Genomic DNA, 16,575 nt, shown 5'->3' on the forward strand with positions numbered 1-16,575 from the left:
TTGGAGGCAAGACGAAAGCCCAAGTTTGTCGGCCATCGTTTATGCATAATTTTCCTGGGCCCAGGCACAATGGAAGGCCTAAAGAAATGTTAATTAGTTTTCCCTCTTCCCCAGGGTGTGAGGGTTCCAGGGAGGGGGCATATGGGTGGAGTCATTGGTTGATATGATCGGTCTTTTCTCCATCCATTTTATGACCTGTAATAAAGGGGGGGGGGGGGGGGGGGTGAGTAAGTTAGTTAATCTGGCTCCAGCGAGGGTCACACAGGCCAACAGAGCATAGCAATAAGAAGGTTTTCAGGACTCTGAGGCATTCCCTGTTGAGAAATAAGATTTTTAACTTGATTAATAAGGGTTTTTATCTGTCCCCAAGTGGGGAGATCATAGGGTTGATGTCGCCAAGGGAGGAGCTTTCTGGAGATCTTTAGAGTCGCCATGACCCGTACCGGAATTTCTTCCTCCTGAGGTTCTTGTTGTTTCATCTCCATTTTGAATGTCGGGGGCCCCCTTGGGTCGAATTTTCTGAGGAAAAAGTTTGTTGGATCCATCTGGGGAAATACAAGCATATCCCTTTCCCCGTAAGATTAATTTCCCAGATTTCTATTGATTATTGAACCCATCTTGGCACCAAATGGGCAGAGGAAGAGAAGTGTCCTTCAATTCCTCAAAATGTCTTTCTGCTCTTGTTAAAATATTTCCCTGTGGTAGGTTTTTAAAATTTAAAACAAATAAAGCTGTATTAACAATAATTATAGTTTTAGAAAATATTTTATGTTGGAATCTAGTAAAGTCTGCTTTAGATAAGGAAGACAGTAGTGTACCTGTGTATTCCCCCTTCTTTAATTTTTTATTTGTAACTTTAGTGTGTGATGTGTTCATTTGACTATGTCTTGTGTCTGTGGATTATAAGGAATACCTGTAATATGTTTAATAGAAAAAGATTGTAAAAACTGTTTAAAGTGTCTAGAAATATAGGCAGGGCTACTGTCTGTTTTAATAGAACTAGGAGTTTATGGTGGAGGTTTCTATATTTTTTAATACAAAAACTGAATATATAGAATCAGAGACTATATTAATGGGGTAAGGATGTAGGCAAATAACTTGAATAAGAGCATATAATTCATTTTGTTGAGCAGAATTGAATTTAGTGTAAAAGACTCTATATTGTTTAAGAGACCAGAATGAAGCTTTGGCGTTTTTAGTCCCATCTATATAAAAGAAATGCGAGAAATAATAAATTCAGTGTTTTTGAAGAAATTACACAGCTTACCAGAAGGATAATGAAATGATATTTCTCCAAAATATTTTAGAAAAGCTAACTGGAAATCCATAGAAGTTTGTAATGTGTTCTCAAATTGAGATTTATATGTAATAAAGTTTTATTAAAGTATAAAGGAGATAGAGAAAGCTTCTGACATAGGCATCAGGAAGGGGCAGAAAGAGTGCCCCCCTGCTAGTCTTTAGCCAGATGTCATATAACTATCAGCAGTCTGCTAATTAGAGAAAGGGAATGTCTCAACACTGAAGACAATAGCACCAGGCCCCTCGCCCACAACATGCATTTTGAGATAACCTTGGCACCAGGTGAGTTGTCCCGGGGCACAAAATGATTGACATGAATCTTGAAGAAAGGCAGGTTTCCAAGCAAATACAGTTTCATTAACATAGCTTAAGAGAAAATTTGCATGAGTAAAACATACTGGTTTGTCAAGTCAGTTCTGAGTCTTAGGCAGAATCGACTTGAAGAAAGAATCTAGGGTAAATACATAGTTCATTAACATAGCTTAAGACAAACATTTCCATAAGAAAAATGCACTGCTTAACTCAGGGTTTGAGAGTAGTTAACTTCAAGTGAAACCAGGTGTCATTATGGCAACACAGTATTTTAAGAGAAACCTCCTTTTAAATTTGTATAGAGAAGGAAAAAAAGAAGAAATATCGCTAGTTTGTTTCCTCCTGCCACTTAAGAGAGATAAAAATGTCTGACACTTGCAGCCTATTTTCTCCATTTGGAGACCTCTGGCCTTCCTGCCCGTTAAGTCAAACTACATCGGCCGCTTAAAAGACAGAAGGTTTGTGGGGGCAGGGGTCCAAAAAGTCCAGTAGGTATTCTAGAGGGGACTACTTGAGGGTAAAGGAGAAAGTCATTTAGGGCTGGTATATTGACATCAGCACTGCTGGATGTTGAGGGTTTGAGGGAAAAGATGGAATTTGCCCCTGGTTTTTGTTGAAGGGGACCTGGGGGGTCTCCTGCTTGGAGTTTTCCAGAATAGGTTTCCCTTCAATATCAAATTTGATTTACACTCTTTGGCCCAATGCATTTCTCTACGGCAGTGAGGGCAGATTTTTGGAGGCTTTTTTATTAGCTTTCTTAGGACAGTCCCTTTTTAAATGGTTTTTATCTCCACATATAAAGCATCCTTCATTTTTTTTTTTTTCTTAAGGCAGCAACCATTATTTCAGCTAGCATTTACATCTTTTGAGTTTCTGATCTTATATGGTGACAAGCCTTCAGATAATCAAAAATAGTCACTGTCTCATGAATTGGAACTATAGCCTTTGACATATTTGATTTGCATTTTCATAAGCAAGTGATTTTTTTAGTTGTCTTTTAGCTTTTTTCTTTCTTTCTTTCTTTTTTTTTTTTTTTTTTTCTTTTTTCAAGTACAGTATGGGAAATAGCAGTTTCTAGAGACTTTGGGATTTGTGCCCGCTGGCAGGGGAGGAGCACTTGGAGCAACTGGGGCAAGATTAATAGGAAAATTCTGAAATATCTCATGTTATTCTAACTGGGCCTTTTGTAAGGCTTCATCGTCTAATTCATATTCATGCAATAAGTGTTCTGCCTGTTGCCAAATATCAGGAGGGCTAGAATTACCTTGGAATGGTAGAATCACAGCTTCAGTGAGAGCCCATAAGGGCCAAAAACCTACCAGAATATTTTTTCCTTGTCTGATGGCTCATTCAACATTCTCTTTGACCTGATGCCAAATTTCTAAATCAAAACTACCTTCATCAGGGAACCAAGGGTTACATTCAGCCACTGTCTGATGGCAAGCCTCTATTTGCTGGTGTGAAACCAAAAATCCCTGAACTTTAAATAAGTGATAAAGTAAAGTAGAAAAGTGAGGGGGCTTTCCAGCCGATTGACCCATGTCTTAGTACTTACCAGGCTCACTAGGCCCTCTGGGGTCACTCCGTCCAAATCCACGTGTACCAGGGTCCCTGTTACTGGGCGCCACTTGTTGGTCCTTTAATGGACCGGAACCTGGTGGTCCAGAGTCGACGATGAGAAAATGAAAGAAGGAAAGAGGCTAATATTCCCTGGGTTATGTAGCCGGCTTTCACGCTCCAGGGAATCAGCCAGAAATAGAGAGAGAAAGAAAGACAGACAGACAGACACGGGGACCAAAGCTCTGATGGAGCAAAGGTGTTTTAATCAACATGGTGTGGGCATACATACTGTCTTATAAGGTAGTTCTCCTCAGCAAAAATAAAGATTAAAATTCCAGACTTACAAAACACAAGGCGATCCCTATTAAAGAGAGAAGAGGGTACTTATCACCATAATGAGAAACTAACAAAGGAAATGCCTGGATTCCTCAGCCCTGGGAAAGGCATGCCTCTCCTCTTAATTCCTGAATATTCAGGAATTAATAAGGGCCAAAGGTTTCCTGACAGATCCAAAACAGCACACAGCAAGCCTCCTATTAAATGCTTCCTGACAGGTCAAGAATATTTAAGTGCCCTGAATGTTTCTGATGTATGCTCAGGTTTTGGAATAAATGTTCTTGTCCAGTGGTTCTCAAATGTTAGAGTGCATCAGAATTTCCTAAGAGACTTGTTAAGACCCAAATTGCTGGACCCTATCCTCAGAGTTTCCAATTCAATAGGTGTGAGTGGAAACTGATCATTTTGTGTTTCTACCAAGTGTCCAAACGATGCTATGCTCTTGGCTCAGGGCTACACTTTTAAAACTATCCTTCTAGTTCAATCTCCACATTAAAGATAAAGAAAATGAGAACTGGAGAGGGCTTACATTAAAAAAAAAAAAAAAACCAATAACCTAATTAGCTAGTGAGAAGCAAGGAATTTCTTGTCTATCTCTTCTGTGCTCAAGAAATCTACTTTTTACTTTATAATCATTGAGAACACAATCATACAGAACTGAACTAAAAAAAATTTTTTTTTGCTTTTTCCATAGAGTGAAATCATCCAACATAAAGGTTATCCTTGTGAGGAGTATGAAGTCTTAACAGAAGATGGATATATCCTTTCTGTTAACAGGATTCCTCAAGGCCTCGTGCAACTTAAGAAGACAAGTATGATTTCCCCTATATTATCCCAACATGGCAATCTTCCCTACAGTAAAGAATTCCTTGTGATTTGAGTATGTAGAAAGAAACCTGGGTTTTTGGTAGAGACTGGGCCCATTACTCCAGCCAAAATGTGGCTTCAACTCCTTCTTAATTCTCATCACCACTGCCCCACTCCCAATTATCTCGAATAAACAGTGGGGTATGGTTTTTTTTGTTTTTTGTTTTTGTTTTTGTTTTGGGGGCTGTGCTGAGCACACAAGCTTTCTATACTTGCAGCACACAGGTTTAGTTGCCCCTCAGCATGTGGGATCTTAGTTCCCTGACCAGGAATTGAAACCACATCCACTGCATTGGAAGGGGAATTCTTAACCACTGGACCACCAAGGAGGTCTCTAAACACAGCATTTGCTTTTCAAAAAACACCTTCAAGAAAAGTTTATTTTTTGATCCCTTCTAGTAATTAATTCATTCCCCCCAATCCCTCCTATGTAGATATTCTAGAATATCCACTGATAATCTCTTAAATAGATCACTGCAAACCTTGCTCACAAAGAATATAAACTCCCACATAGCATCTGATATCCACCCCTGCACATTATATTCCCCATCCAGATAGTCTTATAAATATCCTGTAAATATTTAAGATGTTCAGATTTTCACTAAAGTCTTTTAAAGAATTGAGGACTATATGTATATTTTAAGATTTTGGTACATGTCTCCATAGCTGTTACAATCCCTTTTTTTTTATGATTTTCAGTCACTGTTGGCTTTTAAGAAATTCACCTTCATTACTAACTAAAGTATATCCATCCTTCAGCTACATTTGGCTCTATTCCTTTTAAAAGGCTAGATCTATGTTTACAGCAGCAACTACATTATCCATCAGGAGTACAGATAATGTAATTTCTTACTGTCTTCTTTCTATATACCAGGCACAATGCTAAATTCATTTACATTAATCCCATTTAGCTTTCACAATAATGTGAAGAAACCGACACTCACAGAGGTTAAATTACCCAGAGAATCTCTGCTAGTACTTGCTAGTATGTTGCAAAACCTGCACTCAAATTAAGATTCCTCTCTTAACTAGGACCAGAAAATGCTGAAGGAATGCTATTTGGCTTTGGTATAAAGAAGGTTCAGGATTCTGTTTTATTCTAATTTGCATTTGTACAGCTTTTTAAAATAATACATCTTCATTTTAGGAGTATCGTTGTTTTACAATGTTGTTACTTTCTGCTGTACAAGGAAGTGAATCAGCTAGATATATACATACTCCCCCACCCTCTTGGACTTCCCTCCCTCCCTACCCCCATCCCACCCCTCCTAGGTCATCAAGGAGTAGCAAGCTGAGCTCCCTGTACCATAGAGCAGGTTCCCACTAGCTATCCGCTTTACACATGGTGGGCGCCTGGCGAGCTAAGTCCGTGGGGTTGCAAAGAGTCAAACACGACTGAGCAACTAAACACAGCACCCAGCACAGTGAATATATATCAAGCTCAATCTCAAAATTCGTCCCACCCCCTCTTTCCACCTCCCCCATGTCCACTTATCAATTCTCTAGGTCTGTGTCTCTATTCTTGACCTGCAAATAGATACACCTGTACCATTTTTCTAGATTCCACATATATACATTGTGAAGTGAAAGTCTCTCAGTCGTGTCTGACTCTTTGTGACCCCATGGACTATACAGTCCATGGAATGCTCTAGGCCAGAATACTGGACTGGGTACCCTTTCCCTTCTCCAGGGGATCTTTCCAATGCAGAGATTGAACCCAGGTCTCCCATATTGCAGGCAGATTCTTTACCAGCTGAGCCACAAGGGAAGCCCACATATATACATTAATATATGATATTTGATTTTCTCTGACTTACTTCACTCTGCATGACAGACTTTAGGTCCATCCACATCTCAACAAATGACCCAATTTTGTTTCTTTTTATGACTAATATTCTATTGTGTATATATACCACAACATCACTATCCATTCCTCCCTTGATGGACATTTAGGTTGCTTCCACATCCTGGCTATTGTAAACAGTACTTCAATGAATTTTGGGGCACATGTGTCTTTTTAAATTATGGTTTTCTACTGGAGAGGGTGTGGAGAAGAGGGAACTCTTTTGCACTGTTGGTGGGAATGTGCAACTTGTTTTCACACCAGCTAAATAGCTGTGCTTTATATATGTCCAGCATGTCCTTATGTCAGTGCTTTTGAACTTACAATTCTCTCTCTGGACCACTGTTTCATCAGATATCCATGCAGTTTCCTCTGGCCTCTCTTTCAGGTCTTCTGCCATGTACTTCCCTAACCAGTCTGTTCAAAATAACAAACCCTTGCCACCTATGGAGATCTGGCCCTTTATCCTGATTACTTTTCCTTATAGCCCTTAACACCATTGATATGATAGATATTTTCTCATTTATTAACTGTCTCTCCCAACCAGGATGTAAACTCAGCAAGAAACTTTATCAGCTTTGTGCAAGGGTATAACCAGTGCCTAAAATAGTGCCAAGCACATGGCAGGTACCAAATATATGTGGAATGAATGAATGAATTTTTTGTAAATAAATGAATAGCCTGGAGATAGAACTTTTTCACTGAGCCCCACAAATCCTAGAGGGAAAGCAAGCCACAGTTCTTCCAAGCAAGCAGGAGACTGTGGCCTTTCATAAGCTTAGAGGGTTATCTGCAGCACCTATTCATGCATGAAGTTTTTCTTAAACACTGTTTATTTAGACTGTCCCCTCATTGCCCAGGCAATTGGAGTTCAAGATGAAAGTGAAAGTGAAAGTCGCTCAGTCATGTCCGACTCTTTGCGACTCCATGGACTACACAGTTCATGGAATTCTTCAGGCCAGAATACTGGAGTGGGCAGCCGTTTCCTTCTCCAGGGGATCTTCCCAACCCAGAGATCGAATCCAGGTCTCCCGCGTTGCAGGCGGATTCTTTACCAACTGAGCTATCGGGCGCAGAATACTCCCCTCTAGTGGCTGATGTTGTTCCTGCAGCTCCCATTGGCCTCTTCAAGGAAGGTATCTCCCAGCAATGATGGAAAAGGATTTCTCACCATCTCTTCAAAAAGAGGGCCGATAAAATTCATACTGCAAGCAACTGAAAGATGTCTATAAGTTTGTGACAAAAGTCTTTTTTAAAATTTTATTTTCTCAAGTAATCGTTGTTAGCTTCAAATATTTACATCAAGAGGTAAAATAGGCTGGGCCATCTTCAGAAACGATAGATCTTTGAACAGCCCTTACACACTCACCTGCTAGCTATAATTTAAATGAAAGCCCTTGACTCAAGGGGATATTTGAAATGAAATAAATCATTTGTAAGCCAATTCATTCACTAGGTGAACCATAAGTACAAAGCGTCCTGCTAAGGAGGACCAAGCTGGCCCCAACCATGGGAAACGTCCTTAGGGTTCCAAAGAGGAGCACTGATTCTCCTTGATTTGATCACCTCATGTTGAGGTCATCTCCTTGAGGGCTAAGAGGATGAACTCAAGGACCAGCCATAAATGAAAACCTAAAATAACTCTGAGTTCCTTTATCCTGGCCTTGCAGTAGCAGCCCTAGGGTTCTCTCTCCAGAAGGATAAAATGAGGCAAATGGCGTTCATGAAGATTGCCCAGATGCTGAATGAGTTTGCTATAGAAAGGCCTTTGTCTTATATGGAGGCTCTGAGTATGGACTGAGTAAGGACTCAGTTGACCGATGTGGACTCAGTTTACTGAATAACAGGAGCTACTATCTTTTAAGAGGTCAGGCATCTCCATTTTGGCAATATTTAGCAATGATCACTTTGCTAAGGCAGTGTCTGCTGTTTTTCCACAATAAAGTTCATATTCTTCACTCTGGAATTCATAAATAATTTGTGAGGAGATATTTTCAGGATATGTAAATATCCTATATCTCTTCAAACTTTTACCCATTAATTTTAGTATCCATGGATGAATTTATAACACCATCCAAGTTTCCATATCCCCTGGTGGCTCACACGGTAAAGAGTCTGCCTGCAATGCAGGAAACCTGGGTTCTATCTCTGGGTCAGGAAGATCCCCTGGAGAAAGGAATGGCGACCCTCTCCAGTATTCGTGCCTGGAGTATTCCATGGACAGATGAGCCTGGCAGGCTACAGTCCATAGAGTCACAAAGGTCAGACATAAATGAGTGACACTTTCACACACATGCTGTTACTAAGAGTTTTTTCCTCCCATAATTACTTGTTTATTTTTTGTTGGTGTCAGTGTTAACTCATACATTTTTAATTTATTCAATGGGATATAACTTATATCATCATTATTTATTTTGATGTTAAAACTTTCACATGTTTAACAGTTGAAATTCCTTCAAGTTGGCTTGCCAGTCCTCTTGATATGAAAGACCTATAACAATTAAGCCATTAAGTGTATGGTATGTGTGTGTATATATATATGTGTGTGTGTGTATAAATATTATATAATTACACAAGTGTATGTTTATATATTATTAATATAGTATATATATATTAAATATATTTGTGTATATATTCATATATATGTGTATATTAATAGTATGTCAATAATTATATATACTATATAACCCTAATTTAAATTATATATTAACTTTATTGCTCAGTCACTAAGTCATGTCTGACTCTTTACAGCCCATAGTGTACATTATTGATATTAAAATATTAATATACACATATATTTATATATTTTATAATATAGCATACTTAAATATTATAACATTATTTTCTTATTTATATGTGATAGTTATAATTATATATAATTAAATTAATCATTATACTATACATTCTTCCTGGGGCACTTCCAATATCCTCTGACCCCAGACAAGTCTAATGATAATGGTAACTACACAAAAGCAACAATAGAAGGCAAACGTTATTGATTCTTTCTCTGTGTCAGACATTCTGCCAACTGCTTCTTGTGCACTATTTTACTTAATCATAACAAAAATACTGTTTTTTTTGAGGAAATCAAGGCACAGAAAGGTTAAGTAACTGGCCAAGGTAATCAAGTTAGCAAGCAGCTGAATCGAGGTTTGAACACAGGTCTGTCTAACTTTAAGCCTTCAAACACATTAGGGATACGACAGGTGCAGAACATTACACGCTGTTGAAATTCACTTCTCTGTAGGTCCCAGACCTGTGGTGTTACTGCAGCATGGCCTGCTGGGAGATGCCAGCAACTGGATTTCCAACCTGCCCAACAACAGCCTGGGCTTCATTCTGGCAGATGCTGGTTTTGACGTGTGGCTGGGGAACAGCAGAGGAAACACTTGGTCTCGGAAGCACAAGACCCTGTCCATTGACCAAGATGAATTCTGGGCTTTCAGGTATATGTAAATCTTGAGAGTGGAGATGGACATGGATGTCTTTGGGAGAACTGAGTAAAGAATTAGAGCTCCTGGTATTAGGATAATTTACTTTGGTTGGCCCATCAATATCCCAACACTATGTCCCCCAATTGTCATAGCTGACTAGTGATTCTCTGGGGGCAGTAAATTGAGTTCCCCAAGTAGAAGGTTGTTGTGGCCAGTGGGATAAGAATGATGGTTAGTGTCAGATGATGGAGCCTGGAATGGGAGAAATGTAGGTCCATTTCCTTGTAGATGGATATCCTGGGACTGACTCTTCCCTAAGTGATGACTCCAGCCCCCAGAAGAAGATGAGGACAGGCAGTGTTAAATATATAAGGGGAATGAATAAGCTTTAGGGGCCATCAACTTGGTTAATAGATCTCTCACACTCTTACGAAAGTTGTTTTTAATGTTTTTATTTGAATGATCTATTGATATTCAACTTGCTGTTTATCCGTTTCACCAGAGAAGGGACCCTGCAGCATCTTTAATACATTTCATATAAAGAATCTGGATGGGAATTCCCTGGCAGTCCAGTTGTTCAGACTTCATGCTTCCACTGCAGGCAGTATGGTTTAATCCCTGGTGGGGAACTAAGATCCTGCAGGTCGCCTGGCATGGCCAAAAAAAAACAATCTGGTTGGCCCTATGCTATTCTGCTAGGTGAATAACGAGGACACCTCCCCCAGGAGGTGGAGCTTTGGCTCACTAAATGTTGATTAAGATGGTTATTTCTCTATGATAATATCTAGAGAAAACAACAGTTTGCTAACAGCCCATGATCCCAGAGGCACCCACGCATCATGGGTTTGAAACAAGTCCATCCTGAGTATTGTGAGCAGCACAGTAACAAGCTGATGGATGGGACTGACAACTCAAGGGTGTTTGTAAACCCGGGGGGGCTGCTTTTGTTTGTTTGTGGTTATAATTTTTCATATAACTTTGTCTTTTCCCCTTGTAGCTATGATGAGATGGCTAGGTTTGACCTTCCTGCAGTCATAAACTTTATTTTGCAGAAAACAGGCCAAAAAAAGATTTATTATGTTGGCTATTCACAGGGCACCACCATGGGTAAGTTCCAAAAAAATCAGGTTTGTATATTCAGGAGAAATGTGACCATATATGAGCACAGCCAGGCCAGGCATCACAGACTTCTCTCAGATCTGGCTTCTTCAGGGCCATGAGATTCTGATTTCTCCCTGCCCACCCTCCAGCCCCACAACATGTAAATATCAGCTTAGACAGAGAATATGCAGGCGCTTTTGAAATAGACACATAGTATTTATTTTTTTTATTTTTTATTTTTTTTAATTTTTTTATTAGTTGGAGGCTAATTACTTCACAACATTTCAGTGGGTTTTGTCATACATTGATATGAATCAGCCATAGATTTACACTTATTCCCCATCCCGATCCCCCCTCCCACCTCCCTCTCCACCTGATTCCTCTGGGTCTTCCCAGTGTACCAGGCCCGAGCACTTGTCTCATGCATCCCACCTGGGCTGGTGATCTGTTTCACCATAGATAGTATAGATGCTGTTCTTTTGAAACATCCCACCCTCACCTTCTCCCACAGAGTTCAAAAGTCTGTTCTGTATTTCTGTGTCTCTTTTTCTGTTTTGCATATAGGGTTATCGTTACCATCTTTCTAAATTCCATATATATGTGTTAGTATGCTGTAATGTTCTTTATCTTTCTGGCTTACTTCACTCTGTATAAGGGGCTCCAGTTTCATCCATCTCATTAGGACTGGTTCAAATGAATTCTTTTTGACGGCTGAGTAATATTCCATGGTGTATATGTACCACAGCTTCCTTATCCATTCATCTGCTGATGGGCATCTAGGTTGCTTCCATGTGAAATAGACACATAGTATTTAAAATATAATGGCCACGCCCTGGCTGTCTATGAGAGTATTTTCCTCCCAAAGGCTCGAGAAAGAGTGTCCCTTTGCAATCTGGGGTATTAGTCTCTATTTTATAAGTATGGAAACTGAGGCACAGACTGACTTTATCAGTATTCCATTCCTCGTCTGTGGGCACAAATAAGAACTGGAATCCAGTTCACTGGACAATTTCTCTACTAGTGTGTGTGAAAGTCACTCAGTCATGTCAGACTCTTTGCAACCCCATGGACTATACAATCCATGGAATTCTCCAGACCAGAATATTGGCGTGGGTAGCTGTTCCCTTCTCCAGCAGATCTTCCCGACCCAGGAATCGAACCAGGGTCTCCTGCATTGAAGGTGGATTCTTTCCCAGCTGAACTACTGTGTTCCAATTTGGGCTCCAGAAAAGTTAGAGATCCAAGAAAATCAGCAAAACTCTGTTATCTCAATACCCATTATGTTAGAGAACGTGGTTTTTATCAATAAACAAGAAAATGTCTTTCCTCCTTGATGTCTTTCACTATAAAGATTTATTAAAAAAAAAAAATACCTCACAAACATCTGAAAATTAAGTAAGATCCATGAAAGTCTCCTGCAAAGTGTCTAACATATAGTTACCTCTCAATACACGTATTTTCTCAAAATCCATATTATTGGATTCAATAATTTAATAATTCACTGAGAACCTAGTAATGGGCAGCAAGTATCCAAAACGTCAAAGGAAGCTCAGAGATGTGGTTGTTGCTGTTGTTTTTGCCTGTCGAGGACCTTATAATTTCTCAAGAGAGTTAGAACACACATAATTACTTAGCTACTAAACAACAAAATATTAATGAAACGTCTTGGTAGAAGTAAAATAAGCATTTAATTTGCTCTAGGATATTCAATATCCACGTTGACATATTTCTTTTTTGCAGGCTTTATTGCATTTTCCACCATGCCAGAGCTGGCTCAGAAAATAAAAATGTATTTTGCTTTAGCACCCATAGCTACTATTAAATATGCAAAAAGCCCTGGGACCAAATTTTTGCTGCTGCCAGATGTGATGATCAAGGTATGTGACTCCTCAGAAAATTCCTTGTCTATGCACAAGAGTTTTCCAGCCCATTGGCTAGGAGATACACTTTTACATTAGAGACACTTCTTTTCGACTATAATGACTATTTCATGTTTTTACAGGGATTGTTTGGCAAAAGAGAATTTCTCTACCAGACCCGATTTCTCAGACAGTTTGTTATTTACCTTTGTGGCCAGGTGATTATGGATCAGATTTGTAGCAACTTCATGTTACTCCTGGGAGGATTTAATGCAAACAATATGAACATGGTAAGTGGCAGCCTAGTCAATTCTCAGTGTCCCAGAACAAAGCAAACAGTTGTTATTCCCTCTCCTTGAGGGTGAACTAATGCCAGGGAAGACAGAGAAGTGATGCTCTAAGAAACTCAGTTTTCTTCAAATCATAATACTATGCAGAAAATAACATGGGCTAAGTCAAGTTTAACATAACAACATGACTACACATTAACTCCATAGATTCAAGATTGAAGAGGTCTGAAAGCAGCTTTATTATAGTGAATTAAATCTGCAAAAATATGTGATTAGAACCCATAAGTCAAAAGAGAAAACTGCTGTGCATCACCCACTTCTTTTTACTCAGAGCTTTCCGGTTTGTAGTTTAAGTGCTGTGATAGGCTGTCTGGGAGTTTCAGTTTGGCTAAGACACAGCTTCCCAGGGCTTCCCAGGTGGTGTTAGTGGTAAAGAACTTGCCTGCTAATGCAGGAGATGTAAGAGACACAGGTTTGGTCCAAGGGTTTGGAAGATCCCCTGGAGGAGGGCATGGCAACCTACTCCAGCATTCGTGCTTGGAGAATCCCATAAACAGAGGAGCCTGGCAGTTTATGGTCCATAGGATTGCAAAGAGTCAGACACAACTGAAGCAACTTAGCACACACAAGGCGTGGCTACCGTTTGGATTCCCCAGGAAGCATATGACAGTGGGTTCCCCAGGAAGCATACTGTGAGATGGAGATTCATGTGCAAAATGATTTGGGTTATGGCCTTGGAATAACACCTAGAGAAGGGAAAGCAACAGGGTTTGGTAGATCAAAAAAGTCCAGCTGAGATGTAGCCTCAGTGGGAACCTCAGTTGACCCTCTAGGGATCTGTGAAGATGGGATGACCCTTGAGAATTGTCGCAAGTTAGCATGAGAGGGCTGGGTCTTTGTAACCCCCACATCAAATAATCATTTAATGCAGATAGCACCAGTCATGGGGAGGCATTGGGCAGTGCAGCTTTCTGCAGAGGGGATAGTCCCCCAAGGACACCAGACAGCGGAAGGCTATCTGTCAACAGCGGGAGGAACATGTTTTTAATTCCTGAAGATTTTTTGCAGTTTTTTTTAAATCAAAGATATGATGAAGAGCTATCATTTGATAAGCATTTTATTGTATGCCAGGCTATTATTCCCTATAACAACCTTATGAGATGGGTATTATCAATATTCCCACTTTTCAGGTTAATAACCTGACATTTAGTGGATTAAGCTATACTCTCAATTTCTCCTAAAAATTAAACAGCAGAAGTGAGATTTGAATGCAGTCTCAGTTCTTGAGTCTTTATCCTTAATTACTTTAGGAAAGCTTTTTAAAAGATAAAGTCAGATGTCTAATGAGAACTTTTCTCAGATGAAAAATATAAGTGCTTGTGATATGTTTAGGGTCATTTTTTAAATTATGTGCATGTGTAGTTTCCTATTTCATGGATAAATGCTGAGACTTTAATGATGTTACCATTTCTGAGTTTGACACCCTGAAGATTTGATCTTAACAAGGTACAAATCTTGTGAGTTTTTCCATGTATGTGCCACAAACTACTCATGCTTTGTTACAGAGCCGAGCAAATGTCTATGTCGCTCATACTCCTTCAGGAACATCTGTGCAAAATATCCTGCACTGGAGTCAGGTAAGGATGCTGAATTTGTAGTCTTTGTTTAGGTGTTTGTGCAGTTTATCTGGAAAAGTCAAAGAATGCTCTTCGGAGAGCCCAGGAGTTGTTTCACCTTTATTACAAGATGACACGTGATTGTGTCAACACTATTTCAACTGTGAGTTTGATCTAGAACACTGAAACTTTTCAGGATATGGGAGGAAAGGATTGGCCCTAGGACATCTTTAGTAGACTTCTGCAAGTGTGAATTCAGACCGTTCAGGTGAGACATTTTCAGTCTCTAGACACCTCAAAGATGAGACTGGAGATAGGCTCTTCCAGCAGGACAACAAAGTCAAGTAGAAATAAAAATCCAAACGCAGGTCTAATTCCCCAAAGAGGTTTCCAGAGAAGTCCTTTGTGCTGCAGATTTCACCTGCGGGCAAGGAAGGAATGTCCTGATTAACAGTCACAGGAACTATCTCTAGGCACAGTGGTGAGTTTGTTCGGCATTGGTTCAAGGAACAATGTGACTGCTAATTATCCTTTCACATGTGAAGAGGCAACAAAACTAATTTTGCTCATTATAGATGATACTATAGAGTGACCCCAATCGGCTGTGGGAATAAAAATGCACATAGGCCAGAGAGTTAGAACCTCACTAACCTCAGACTCTCACCTATTAAAAATACCCTTGGAGAAGGAATGGCCACCCACTCCAGTATTCTTGCCTGGAGAATTCCATGGAAGAGGAGCCTCGTGGGCTCTAAAGTCCATGGGGCTGCAAAAGAGTCAGACATGACTGAGCGACTAATGTATATACATATATACTAAAAACACTACTTTGTTTTTAAAAATGGGTGACTTTTTAACTCAACAAAAAGTTGTAATAGTGATGATGACATTAATAAATGATAAATATTGGTCCTGTCCACTTTTCTAATTTAGAACCTAGTCAAATTGTTCTTCAAAGGTCATTGTTATATTTTAGTAGATGTGTGTAAGAGCAAGAGAGAAAGAGATAGAGAGAGAGGAGAGTAGGGGGAGGCATTTTATCATCAAAATCAAAGAAGAATTCTAAACTGGATTAAATGTTGGTCATCTTCTTCCAGAATCACTACATTGCACAACTGTAGGGGCTACTCTCCTACTGTAGGTTTGTGCAGGATATCCGCCTACATGGACTACGATGGGGATACACTTTCTGGGGTTGTATAATATGGTGGTCAAGTATTTCTATAGCACATTTATCTTCCTGAAGGACCTTATTCTTGTCTTTACACTCTCCTAAAGACTATCCTGAAGTTGAATGGAAAGTAGCTTCAGGCTTTGTTCTCTGCTTCCCTCATAACTGCAGACTTGGCAGCATGTTTTCACCCCTCCTCCCACCTTTATCCCTTAACACATTTGAATGCCATCTAAATTTTCATTTCCTTTTAGGCTATGAATTCTGGGGAACTCCGGGCATTTGACTGGGGCAGTGAGACCAAAAATCTGGAAAAAGGCAATCAGGTAAGAAAATCAAATATCAACTGCTGAAAATATATCCTTTTGAAGTGCATGAGAGAAAAGTTATACTGGCAGTTTATTCTAGAAATGGGAATAAAGTACAAGAAATCAAGTAGAATAGAATACCACTCAGCCATAAAAAAGAATGAAATAATGCCATTTGCAACAATATGGATGGACCCAGAGATTATCATACTAAGTGAAGTATGTCAGAAAAAGAAAGGAAAATACCATATGGTATTATCCCTTATATGTGGCATCTAAAATATGACACAAATGAACTTATCTACGAAGCAGACTTACAGACAAAGAGAACAACAGACTTGTGGTTGCCAGGGCAGAGGGGTTAGGAGAGGCATTGACTCGAAGTTTGGGATTAGCAAATGCAAACTATTATATATAGGATAGATAAACAACAGTGTCCTACTGTATAGCACAGAGAACTCTATTCAATATCCTGTGAATATAATGGAAAAGAAAATGAAAAAGAATATACATCTGAATCATTTTGTGGTACAGCAGAAATTAACACAACATTGTCAGTCAATTATGTGCATGGCATAA

General features: G+C 39.5%; 2 protein-coding genes across 3 annotated transcripts in view; one reads left to right on the top strand and one right to left on the bottom strand.

Moving 5' to 3' along the window:
* LIPM (lipase family member M) overlaps nt 1–16,575 on the top strand; it is a 36,473-nt gene that overhangs the window by 17,282 nt on the left and 2,616 nt on the right. For both annotated transcript variants that reach the window (XM_043926680.1, XM_043926679.1), the window contains 7 exons: nt 4,202–4,319; nt 9,465–9,663; nt 10,649–10,758; nt 12,493–12,629; nt 12,755–12,901; nt 14,467–14,538; nt 15,943–16,014. In XM_043926680.1, the coding sequence (XP_043782615.1) occupies nt 4,202–4,319; nt 9,465–9,663; nt 10,649–10,758; nt 12,493–12,629; nt 12,755–12,901; nt 14,467–14,538; nt 15,943–16,014 (855 nt within the window). The remainder of the gene's footprint in view (nt 1–4,201; nt 4,320–9,464; nt 9,664–10,648; nt 10,759–12,492; nt 12,630–12,754; nt 12,902–14,466; nt 14,539–15,942; nt 16,015–16,575) is intronic.
* Nucleotides 14,623–16,575, bottom strand: part of ANKRD22 (ankyrin repeat domain 22) — a 29,781-nt gene continuing 27,828 nt past the window's right edge. The window contains exon 7 of the transcript XR_006345493.1: nt 14,623–14,938. The gene's annotated coding sequence lies outside the window, so the exon portion shown is untranslated. The remainder of the gene's footprint in view (nt 14,939–16,575) is intronic.

The sequence above is a fragment of the Cervus elaphus genome, chromosome 15, assembly GCF_910594005.1.
Source record: "Cervus elaphus chromosome 15, mCerEla1.1, whole genome shotgun sequence".
Lineage (NCBI taxonomy): Eukaryota > Metazoa > Chordata > Mammalia > Artiodactyla > Cervidae > Cervus > Cervus elaphus.